Here is a 12,826-nt window from a genome sequence, read left to right on the forward strand (position 1 = left end):
TTCAGCCCCGAATAATATAATTAAGTCCTGAGAACTGTGCCTACCTGCGAGCTTGGTGGCCCCGGATATGTTTCTGTATAGTGATGGCAGCCTTCCTCATCCGTCTGTACTTGGTTCTCTGTAACCATCCACGGACGGTCTTCTGTATCATCATACATGCAGCTCGGAATTTATCAGCTCGGAGCTTCTCCAGGTACGCCACCTGACCAGCACGGAAGAAGATTTTGGATCGGCCAAACTGGAATTTATCAGGATCCTGACAAAACAGAACATAGTGTTTTAATGAGTGATTGAATGGTATAGTTTACCATCACTACAAGAACAGTGTATACATACATTGGCACAAAAAAGAAACACCCACAAAGTTGTTGGCAGGCCCTACCATCATGCAAAATCGACAAGTAGTACTTTCTCTCCCCCTACTGACAATCTCCCTCAATCACATCAGTTATGAAGAACATCAAATTATTACCTTGACAACGACCTCGAGAAGCCTCTTACAAGTTTCTTTCTTATCATTTAACATTACGTTCTTCTTTGTCATTAGGACACGATATCGGTTGAAGAATTCATGGTACGTCCACCTATCAAAAAATTGGTGGCAGGTATTATGACAACTTGGCTTCCTAATATTTAATTGCTTCCTAAGGTCACATGTTCAGAAAGCTGCAGTGGAAGCACATTAGATGCAGATAGACACAAGAATAAATAATGTTTTTTTAAAAACAAAATCAATAAAAATTCACACATAAAACCATATCTATACACAGTGTGCTGCTGATCCCAACAAAATTTCAGTTTGTAGGCAAGTACAATTAACAATGATAAAGGGAAAAAATAAAAATAAATTGGGATTATGAGAAGTCAGAAGAAACATTTTCACTCAAGTGCAATTATATATTTAAAAATTGCTTATTGTCACAAGTAGGCTTCAATGAAGTTACTGTGAAAAGCCCCTAGTCGCCACATTCCAGCGTCTGTTCGGGAAGGCTGGTACGGGAATTGAATCCGCGCTGCTGGCCTTGTTTTGCATGACAAGCCAGCTATTTAGCCCACTTTGCTAAACCAGCCCATCCTATGAGCTAGACTTCTTAGTAAAGCAATTAATAGGAATAGATAACCAGATAATATTTGTTTATTTTTATCGAGAAACTAGTGGATGTAATTCTCGAGAGAAGGAATGAAGGGAAATAATTACAAGACAGGTAGAGGGGATTGATCTGTACAAAGTGGTCTACTTTTTGCTGCATTGAGGTAGTTTTCAAGACACAGTATGTTTTATAAATGAGATGAATTATTGCTGCAGATGTTGCATCTACTCTAGTTCACACTTTGGTTCAGTATTTTATTATCCTCGTGGACTTTTTCAGAGATCAGTAGAATGGATCTCAGAAGTTCTTCATTGCATCGATGTCTGTAATGGAAATTCTCGTGCCCCCTCCGAACTGACGCAGATACTTTTCAGGTTGGAAATATGGTTATTTGATCCTGAAATTGTTTTATTTATATTTTGCATTCAGTTATGATAGAATCCTGATTGCACTTCCTATCTATTTCTTTGAAAAAATGTTTTAGATTAAGGATGTACAGTAGCATAAACCATACACCTACCTAGATGGATATCCTGCAGCACTGATCCGGATGGTCTCCAACACTCCACAGGCCCGCAACTGCTGTACAGCTCGTTTTGGATCAAATCTGCAAGAGAGAAATAAGTAGTTAAAACATATTCCAATTAAAACTTTGTTACCCATTTTTCTGAGGAATCCAGCAGCGAGTAACCCACCTCCTTGCTCCCCAAAGCCTATCCACAATCTACAAGGCAGAGTCAGGAGTGTGATGAAATACTGCCCCCTTGCTTGGATGAGTGCAACTCCAACAACACTCGAGACGCTCTACGCTATCCAGGATAAAGCAGCCCGCTTGGCTGGCACTTCATCCAGAAACATTCACTCCCTCCATCACTGGCGCACAGTGGCAGCAGTGTGTACCATCTACAAGATGCATTGCAAGAACATACAGGGACATACCAAAGCTCCTTAGAAAGCACCTTCTTAACCCATGACCGCTACCATCTAGAAGGACAAAGGGAGAAGGTACACCTTCCCAAGAGCAGTGAGGGATGGGTAATAAATGCTGGCTTAGCCCAGCGAAGCCCACATCCTTTGAATGAATAAATTATTATATTTTGTTTTTAACACAATGGGACTTTAACAGTCCTGCTCCATGAGAGTGTCAATTTATTAACCATTTTGTGCTACAGATTCATGCCCACTAGAAATGGAGTCAAGACCAACCCCAAACTATGCGTTCATTTTGCACAGAACCTCGGAATCTGACATTAATTCAAAGTAAACCGAGTAGCGATTCATAAAGCAGTTCCCATGCTATTTATGCTGACACTTAGTAAGGTAGAAAACAATGGATAATTGTTAAACAATTAATTATCCATGTCCAGGTTTTTACACTGATACGCCACTGCATTAAATGTATGTAGCAGCCTTTCAAGAAGAGCTTTCATTGTGTTTTGGAAGTACAATCTTGCAGTTGTAAAACCAGTTTCTTGAAGTAGTGCGTCGAGCACAGAATTGTTTTTTTTTATTATTCTCACGGATTTTCGCAGACATCACAAGACAGGACACGAGAAAGTATCTGGCATGAACGGATCTCAAGAGGTTCATCACTGTATCCCTGCTTGTAGTGGGCATCCTAATCTAACCACCAAATACTCTTCATGTTTGAAAAGTAGTAATACTGAGCCTGAAATACTTTTTGTTTTTATGCACCAGGCCCATGCAAATGTTTCTGCTTCACATAAAATCTCCTCCTATCCCTCCTTCATCTAACCCTATCAACGTATGCTTCTCGCCCTTTCTTCTTTATATGCTGTCTGGTTTCTTCATTCATGATTTTCACCTTGGCAGTGAGTTGCATATTCTAATCATTCTCCGGGTGAAAAAGGTGAAAAGGGTAGAATAGCAGCATTAGTACTTCAACCCCGCAATAATGACTGGCTCAAGAAAAAATTCCAAGCAGTTGGCTTGGGAACTGTGTGTGCTACAGATTACAAAGCATGAAGAAAAGCAGATACCATGAATATTTAAAGGATATTGATCCATATTTTATTCCCTTAACTTCAGACCTGTAGTGCAAAGAACATTTATTAAAAGAATGATTAATATAACAAGTGACTTTCAGCACAAACGACTGGAACATAACGAGGTTATTTTTCATAAATCAAATTGAGCGGATATCGATTTCCATTATGCTACACTCTCACAAAACCTAATGTTGATCTAAAAGTTTCTTGACTTTAAGAAATGCACAACTCTTCTACTTCATTGCACCAGATGTTTCTGAAAAGAATACCTGCAGGAACCAATAGAATTTCCTCAGCATCAGCAAATATTGCAGCTGAGGAAATTCTGATTTCTTGAACTTTTGATTTTCTTTTCTTAAAGGAGAACTTTTAATTTCTTGATATTTTAGTCATAACCACAAGGCATTGGATCCTCTATTTTCCTCTATTCTTTCTTGGGATGTAGGTGTCACTGGGAAGGGCAGCACCCTTAACTGTCCTTGAACAAAGCGGTTTGCTAGGCCATTGCTGAGGTCAGCTAAGAGGGCTGTGAATCTGCAGTCACATGCAGGCCAGACAAGGCAAGGATAGAAGATTTCCTTCCCTAAAATACATGAGTGATCCAGATGGGGTTTTACAACCATTGATGATATAACTGTCGTGGCCACCATTCCTGAGACTATTTTTCAATGTATTAATTTAACTCAAATTGCAAATTCCAATTCCATCAGTTTAAGGGCTGGGATTTGAATCCACGTCTCTCGAGCAGGGCTTCCCAAACTGGGATCCGAAGAACCCCGGGGTTCTGTGAGACACCCTTGTTGCTGGGCGTAAAAGCGGTGATTCAGATCACAAGGACAAGTGGTGGTGGCCGAGGAGTATGAAGAGCGGCAGTGGCATCCGAAGAGTGGGAGGAACAGTGGCGGCATCAGAGGAGGGGCAAGTATTCACTTGCGTTTTCACTATCTGCCGGCATAAATAAAATGCCTCCTTGTAGGGTGTTCTTTTGGAGGGCCAGTGCAAACCTGATGGGATGAATGGTCTCATTCTGCACCTTAGGGATTCTATGATGATTTTATGGCCTGCTGCTATGTGATCCTCTGCAGAGCAATGCCACTAGGGAAGACATATTCCACTGCATCAACAACATCATGGAAAGACATGGAATTAGTTGGGAGAAGTGTGTTGATGTGTGCACTGATGGTGCCAGGGCAATGGTTGGGAAGGCAGCAAGTGTTGTCGCCCAGATCAAAGCAGCAGCACCACACCGCACGAATAGTCATTGTGTCCTCCGCAGACATACACTCGCTGTTAAGATGATGCCAGCACCTCTAAAATAAAATGTGCTGGATGGAGCAGTAGCAGCAGTGTGTACCAACTGCAAGATGCACTGCAGGAATTCACCAAATCTCCTTAGGCAGCATCTTCCAAACCCACGACCAGTACCTTCTAGAAGGACAAAGGCAGCAGATCCATGGGAACCACCACCTAGACGTTCCCCTCCAAGTCACAGCACACTGCTGCCTCTCAGCGCCAGGGACCCGGGTTCAATTCTGACCTTGGGTGACTGACTGTTTGGACTTTGTACGTTCTCTCCTTGTCTGCGTGGGTTTCCTCCGCATCCTCCGGTTTCCTCCCACAGTCTAAAGACATGCAGGTTAGGTTGCCATGCTAAATTGCCCCTTCGTGTCCAAAAGGTTAGTTGGGGTTGCAGAGATAGGGTGGGGGCTTGGGCCTGGGTGGGGTGCTCGTTTGGAGGGTCGTTTCAGACTCGATGGGCTGAATGGCCTCCTTCCGCACCGGAGGGATTCTATGACCATTATGACTTGGAAATATATCGCCGTTCCTTCACTGTTGCTGGGTTAAACTCCTGGAACTCCCTCCCTAACAGCACTATGGGTGTACCTATACCACATAGACTGCAGAGGTTCAAGAAAGTAGCTCACCACCACCTTCTCGAGGGCAATTAGGGATGGGCAACAAATGCTGGCCTAACCAGCAAAATCTACATCCCGTAAAAATGAATAAATGTTTTAAAAGTTCAAGTTATCAATAGCATTAAAGCTCGTTCGCTGAAATCGAGACTGTTTAAAATGCAGTGCGACAAAATGGGCAGTGAGCACATATTGCTGCTCCTGCAGGCAGAGGTGGGGTGGCTATTGTGAGGCAAAAGTGCTTGTAAGACTTTCTGAGCTTTGTCATGAAATCTTGGGTTGGGTGTTTCGTATGGATCAGAAATGTCAATTTTCAATGAAGTGAACCTGTCACAGGGCAAAGAAATTACCATCTTCACTGCAAGAGACAAGATTTCATCACTAATGAGGAAATTGTGTTTCTGGACTGAGTGCATTGAAAATAAGACCCCCCCCCCCCCCCCCCCCCACTGCTTTCCCACGGTGAGTGACTTTCTCACTGAAGTTAATTCCAACCCTGAGGAAGATATTTTCACAGAGGTTACACAGCACCGGGGTGGCTTGCAGCCCTCTTTGCTGGGATACCTCCCTCCATCAGAGACCCATTTGCACTAACAGCCAGGCCAGTGCAAGATTGAGAGAGCCTGATTGACTCCACTTCTGACTCCACTCTAAAACGGCACCACTTCAGCACACTTTCACTGAAGCCTCCTAATGCACGAGTCCCCGAATGTGGCAAAGAGAGCAGTCTGTGAACTCCTTCCTTTTGCCTCAGCATGTATGTGTGAAAGTGGTTTCTCCTGATACACAGCCACAAAAGTTAAACACAGGAGCAGACTGAATTCCACACCCAAAATGAGAATCCAGCTCTCTAACATCACCCCTGACATCAAGCAGTTGTGGAAGCAAATGAGGCACCACCACTCCTCTCACTGTGGATGACAGGAAGGTCAGCCTTCAGTTCTTTGTTGAATAAAATAATTATGTTTTATTGGTAATATGTGGCTAGATATAGCTAGCTCAGGCTTGTTTGCACCTATTTTGCGGTAAAAAAAAAAGAGGCATCGACGTTACGACAATGTTTGGGGTTTCCCGATGCTCGTGAGGTCACGAGGGGGTTCCACGGCTCCAAAGCTTTGGGACATCCTGCCTGGATTACTGGACTGTGACATTCCCACTACGCGACCGTCTCCTCACGCTGAACAAGGTGATCCCAGGCTCAGCCTTTGGTCTGGAACATTAAGGTGTGTCAGTAAAGCAAACAATTTTGAAATTACAAATGGCCGTAGTTTTCCGACAGTTTCATGAAGTAAATTCAACTACAAGCATCTGGTGTTGACAACATTCTTATGGCTGGTATTATGGTGTCAGGTGGTGTGTGGGAAACAAACGAATTGCTGCCATACGGTTTTCACAGAGCTGTTTAAATATTGAGCTAGTGTCAAATATATGATTAAATCATCTGTTTACGAACACCCATCAAACCGATTATGAATTGAAAGAGCATAAACTTCCTTTGACATGGTAACAAAACTCTTTTTTAAAAAGTAGCTGAACCAATACATAGTTATGAAAGTCATTGAAAGTGAAGAGAAAGTAATGTCAGAGATAGGAAAAAGAACTTACAAACAAATTAGGAGTAGGACGAGGCCATTCGGCCCCTCGAGCTTCCCCGCCATTCAATAAGATCGTGGCTGATCTGATTGCAACTTCAACCTCACATTCCTGCCTACCCCATCACCCCCTTATCAAAAATCTAGTTGCTAGGGCGGCATGTAATAATAATAATCGCTTATTGTCCCAAGTAGGCTTCAATGAAATTACTGTGAAAAGCCCCTACTCGCCACATTCTGGCGCCTGTTCAGGGAGGCTGGTATGGGAATTGTGCCCGCGCTGCTGGCCTGGTTCTGCATTACAAGCCAGCTGTTAAGCCCACTGTGCTAAACCAGCCCCGAGTGGCACAGTGGTTAGCACTGGGACTGCGGCACTGAGGACCCGGGTTCGAATCCCGGCCCCGGGTCACTGTCTGTGTGGAGTTTGCATTCTCCCCGTGTCTGCGTGGGTTTCACCCCGACAACCCAAAGATGTGCAGGTTAGGTGGATTGGCCACGCTAAATTGCCTCTTAATTGGGAAAAAAAAAAATTGGGTACTCCAAATTTATAAAACAAATCTAGATAGCTCTGCTGTAAAAATACTCAAAGACACTGCCTGCATTGCTTTTTGAGGAAAAGAGTTCCAGAGAGTCACAACGGTTTGAAAGAAAAACATTTCTTCCCATCTTGGTCTTAAGCGAGTGGCATCTTATTTTTAAACAGTTACCCCTAGTTCTAGGTTCTCCGACAAGAGGAAACATCTTCCCTACATCCACCCAGTCAAGACCCTGCAGTGTCTTAAAGGTTTTCAATCAAGTCACTTCTTACTCTTCTGAATTCTAGTGGATACAAACCTTTTTTAAAAATAAATTTAGAGTACCAACTTCATTTTTTTAGTGTGACCAATCCACCAAGCCTGCTCATCTTTTGAGTTGTGGCAGCGAAACCCACGCAAATATGGGGAGAATGTGCAAACTCCACACGGACAGTGACCCAGAGCCGTGATCGAACCTGGGATCTCGGCGTCGTGAAACAGCAGTGCAAACCACTGCACCGTCCATGTGGATACAAACCTAACCTCTCCAACCTTTCCTCGTAGGACAACCTGCCCACTTCTGGTATTAGTCTAGTAAATCTTATCTGAACTGCTTCCAACGCATATACATCTTTCCTTAAATAAGGAGACCAATACTTAATTTTTAATAATCTTTATTGTCACAAGTAGGTTTTCATTAACATTGCCATGAAGTTACTGTGAAAATCCCCTAGTCGCCACATTCCAGCGCCAGTTCAGTTACACAGAGGAAGAAGTCAGAATGTCCAATTCATCGAACAGCACGTCTTTCGGGACTTGTAGGAGGAAACCGGAGTACCCGGAGGAAACCCACGCAGACACGGGGAGAATGTGCAGACTCCACACAGACAGTGACCCAAGCCAGGAATCAAACCTGTGACCCTAGAGCTGTGAAGCAACAGTGCTACCCACTGTGCTACTATGCCACCCAATACTGTGGACAATACTCCAGATGTGGTCTCACCAATGCCCTGTGCAACTGAACTACAGGGCACGATCTACCTGAATGGGGACAGAGTCCCTTGGCACGAGATTAGCTGGGTATTTCCTGCCTCTCAAAGTGCCGAGAAACACCCCGCAAACCAACACCCATCCAATAGATCAGGGGCCTCAGCAGGGAACTCCACGATGAGGCCGCACTTAGCCTCCTTTTCTACACTGAGGAGCTCTGCTTGGCGGAACTCCTCAGTGCAGCGAAAGATCGGGGCCTCTGAAGCAACCCCCCCAAAGCCTGAACTCATTATAAGGAGTCCCCTAACACCCCCCCCCCTCCCCTCCCCAAAACCCATGAACAGAATACACGTGCCTGATCACCATCACGCAAACAAAGGCCAGCTTAGCACCCAGGCAGAGCCCCCAACAGCTGGCAGTGCCACCTGGGTGCTTTGACAGTGCCAGGCTTTCACCCAGAAGGTACTGCCAGTTGCCAGGGTGCCACCCTGCCTGGAGGGTATGCACCTGGAAGTCTCCAATCCTCTGGGAGACCCACACGCGTGCCATTCTGTCTGGTCCCCGTTTATAGAGACTGAACGGCGCTCGCCCGAGGTCTCCACTGCCAGGGAGATAGATTCCATGCCTTGGTTAGATCTCAGGAACGCATATTAGAATGAGTCTAGCTGTCTCACACTAATATGCACATTGGCCAGGAAGTGATCCTGCGACATTTGCGTTAGATCCCACGCAAGTGGCAAGCCGAGTAGATCCCAGAAGTGGGATCTCCCGGCATCTACCGGTCACTTTGTGCCACGCACACTGCTATTCGGGAGCAACGCGACTCGTAAACCCCACCCATAAGCTTCAATCCACCTCACAATACACAATAACGTTCTAAATACTTTCTGTGCTGAACATTTATGATTCATGAACTAGAACACTCAGATCCTTTTGCACTTCAGTGTTCTGCAACCTCTCACCATTTAGAAATCGAGTTTCGTTTTTATTCTTCTGCCAAAACGGACAATTGCACATTTACCCACATTATGCCAGATTTTTGTCCACTCAGATAATCTACCTATATCCCTATGCAGCCTCCTTATGTCATCTTCACAATTTACTTGCCTACCTAGCTTTGTATCATCAGCAAATTCATCAATCATACTTCAGTCCTTTCAGCCAAGTCATTTATTGTAAAAGGTTGAGGCCCCAGCACTGATCCTTGTGGTACATCACTTGTCACATTCTACCAACCAGAAAAAAACCCATTTATACCCCAACTTGTTTCTTGTTCACTGGCCAATCTTCAGGTCGTGCCAAAATGTTCTCCCTACACCACGAGCTTTTATTTTACACAATAATCGTTGACGTGGCACCTTGTGAAATGCCTTCTGAAAATCTAAGTACAGCACATCCACTGATTCCCCTTTATCATCAGCACACGTGATGCCTTCAAAGAACTGCATTAAGTTGGTTAAACACGATTTCCCTTTCACAAAACCAGGTTAACTCTGCCTGATTGCCTTGAGTTTTCCCAAGTGCCCTGCTATAACGTCTTTAAGAATGGTTTCTGACATTTTCCCTGCAACAGATGTTAGGTTAACTGGCCTGTACCCATGCTTTCTCTCCACCTCCCTTTTTGAGTAAATTTGCTATCTTCCAATCAAATGGAATCTTCCTTGAATCCAACGCGTTTTGGAAAATTAAAACCAATGCATCAACTATTTCATTATCCACGAGGAGCTCCATCTGGACTGGGGGATTTATCAGCCCGCAGGCTCAACAACTTGATCACTTCCAATTTTTATTCCATCTCCTTTTACCGTCTTTAAAACCAGAGCCCTTGGCACACTTTATCTAATGAAAATATATCACTGAGCCTTGCAGTTTTCAGTTGATCCACAGCCATGGCCTTCTCAAAGGGAGCTTCAAATTTTGATTGCGTATGATAACATAAACAAGGGTGATAGCGAGTTGACAGTCCAATTTAGATCTCTCTTGAATTTTAATTCCATTGGAATAAAAATCAGGATGTGCAAAGCAGTCGAACAACATTCATTAATTTAATTTATACCATTACACAGTAAAAATAAAATATACACAGTACATACGGTTTTGTGTGAGATGCTTTCTGAATCTAATATTACGGGTTCTCATTTTAAATTTGCCCACCAGAGGAAATAGGTCCGCTGTATCTACCTGAGTGAATCTCTTAATTACTTTCAACACCTCGATTAAACACCACTCAATCTTCTACACTCTAGGGATTGCAAACCAGGTTTATGCAATCAGCTCTCTTAACTTAACCCATTAAGCTCTGTTATCATTCCGGTGAACCTGCTTTGCAAGGCAAATATACCTTTCCTGAAAATTTCAACCCAAAACTGAACATAATGGTTTGGATTTTCACCTCTCAGGATGTCTTAGGAGCACTTCAAAAATGGCTGATGAGGCCCTATTGCAGGATTCCCAAACCTATTCCCGGGCTGAAAGATTTTCAGAAATGCCCTGTCAGGGTGCGGGCTGTTCAGATCACAATCCCCCCACCCCCACTCCTGGCCAGCTCCATTGTGGGGTTAGGGATGTCCTGGCCCTCTACAATTTTCATGGAGTCACTTCAGATTTTAAAGGACTCGTGAGTCACAGCCCCTCAGTAAATGATAGTCAGTGTGAGGGGATCTTTGAGCAGGGAAATTCAAATGGTCCTCTTCATGCCCCTTCCATGCAAAGGTATATCCTCCCTGACCACCTTGCATGGCCCCTTATGCCCACATGCCAAGGTATGGCCCCCCCCCCAAACAACCCCTATGGTGTCTCGTGTGCCCGTGCCAATAACAATTCTGTGATCGTGTAAGGGTCCCCTCTTATGGGTCCTGACGCTCCCCCCTGCCCGTCTATAACACTTCCAGGCCCATTGCACACACTGCTTGGCTGAGAGCCTAGAAATCCATTAGAGTATGAAAACACCGGTGCTGGGATTCTCCGAAGTCCCGGCCAATGGGGAAGCACGGTAGCATTGTGGATAGCAGAATGGCTTCACAGCTCCAGGGTCCCAGGTTCGATTCCGGCTTGGCACTGTCTGTGCGGTGTCTGCACATCCTCCCCGTGTGTACGTGGGTTTCCTCCCGGTGCTCCAGTTTCCTCCCACAGTCCAAAGATGTGCAGGTTAGGTGGATTGGCCATGATAAATTGCCCTTAGTGTTGGGTGGGGTTACTGGGTTATGGGGATAGGGTGGAGTTGTTGACCTTGGGTAGAGTGCTCTTTCCAAGAGCCGGTGCAGACTTGATGGGCTGAATGGCCTCCTTCTGCACTGTAAATTCTATGATTCTATAAAATTCTATAAGTGTTGACACCGGCGTCAATGGGCCTCCAGGCCCAGTCATTCTCCCCTTCCTTGGGGGCTAGAACGGCTTCAGATGGCTGTACGCTGTTCCGTGCATGCGTGCCACGGCCGTCTCCACTCCGGCACCCGGGCAATATGGAGGAGCCCTACAGGCGCGGAGGAACATAGCCAGCCAGCCCCCCCCACCCGGAATGAGCGTGCTGCCAAACGGTAGCCGCCGACCGTGGGACTGGCCGCCGTGGAGGCTCCCACCCGCCCCCCCCCAACCAGGACGGCCCCCTCAGCCAGAAAGCCGAGGTCCCATTGGGTAGGACCACATGCGAACGAAGACAGCGGGACTCGGGCCATCGAGCAAGGAGAATCGCCACGAGGGCCGCTTGAAACAACCCCCAGACCGGCGCTGTGGAGACCACGCTGGCGGCTTGCTGACGGAACGGTGTGGCGGTATTCGGGCACCCCCCCCCCCCCGGCGATTCTCTGACCCGACGCAGCTTCGGAGAATCCCGCCCCTGAGTTCCAGAGAAAACATTGCTTGATTGACAGCTCTGGCTCTGTGATCTCTGCTGTCAATTTCACAATGTTTATTTATTTAAACATAATAGCCCATTATTGCTTCTATACGGTGTATAGTGATTAAACGGACATGGAAGTTGCATAGCTTGGGATATGGGGTCAAGGGGCCATAAGGGCTGTCGAGGGTGGCTTTCTTCAGCTTGGGGGCCATGAGGGACCATCAGAAGTGGGTGGGGTGCACACTTTGGCATGGGGGATTGGATGGGGTGAAGGACAGTGAGAGATGAAAATGAAATGAAATGAAAATCGCTTATTGTCACGAGTAGGCTTCAATGAAGTTACTGTGAAAAGCCCCTAGTCACCACATTCCGGCGCCTGTCCGGGGAGGCTGGTACGGGAATCGAACCGCGCTGCTGGCCTGCTTTAAAAGCCAGCGATTTAGCTGAGTGAGCTAAATCAGCCCCTTACGAGGACTGGAGAGTCTTATTTTAATTGGGACAAACCTTTTAAATAGTCTGCCTTGGCAGCCCGTGGTTCTCTCTGACCTTCTTCCCGGATTGGCTGGCCCACCTGCAGGCCACACATAACCCATCCCCTCTCTCCTGGCGAGGAAGATCCCACATTTAGTGGTACTTTCTCTTAAGGCAGGCAGGTGAAGCTGGGGATTTTCACAAGCACCGCAACCTGCCTCATTGATGAAAATCCGAGCCTGCAATCTGATCAGGGCTCATTCCTCACTTTGATATTTAATGAAGACCAACATCCTTTAGCCTTTTTAATTCCTTTTCCTACCAACGCATCAGGATTAGGTGATCATGCATTGACACCCTTAGAACATAGAACAGTACAGCACAGAACAGGCCCTTCAGCCCTCGAT

The 12,826-nt window shown here is 45.6% G+C and overlaps 1 protein-coding gene across 4 annotated transcripts in view; it reads right to left on the minus strand.

The window, feature by feature from the left end:
- Positions 1 to 12,826, minus strand: part of myo5b (myosin VB) — a 299,598-nt gene that overhangs the window by 94,496 nt on the left and 192,276 nt on the right. For all 4 annotated transcript variants that reach the window (XM_038790508.1, XM_038790510.1, XM_038790509.1 and 1 more), the window contains exons 17-19: positions 1,612 to 1,698; positions 473 to 584; positions 45 to 256 (exon numbers count right to left, since the gene is read on the minus strand). In XM_038790508.1, the coding sequence (XP_038646436.1) occupies positions 45 to 256; positions 473 to 584; positions 1,612 to 1,698 (411 nt within the window). The remainder of the gene's footprint in view (positions 1 to 44; positions 257 to 472; positions 585 to 1,611; positions 1,699 to 12,826) is intronic.

This window comes from Scyliorhinus canicula, chromosome 3 (genome assembly GCF_902713615.1).
Source record: "Scyliorhinus canicula chromosome 3, sScyCan1.1, whole genome shotgun sequence".
Lineage (NCBI taxonomy): Eukaryota > Metazoa > Chordata > Chondrichthyes > Carcharhiniformes > Scyliorhinidae > Scyliorhinus > Scyliorhinus canicula.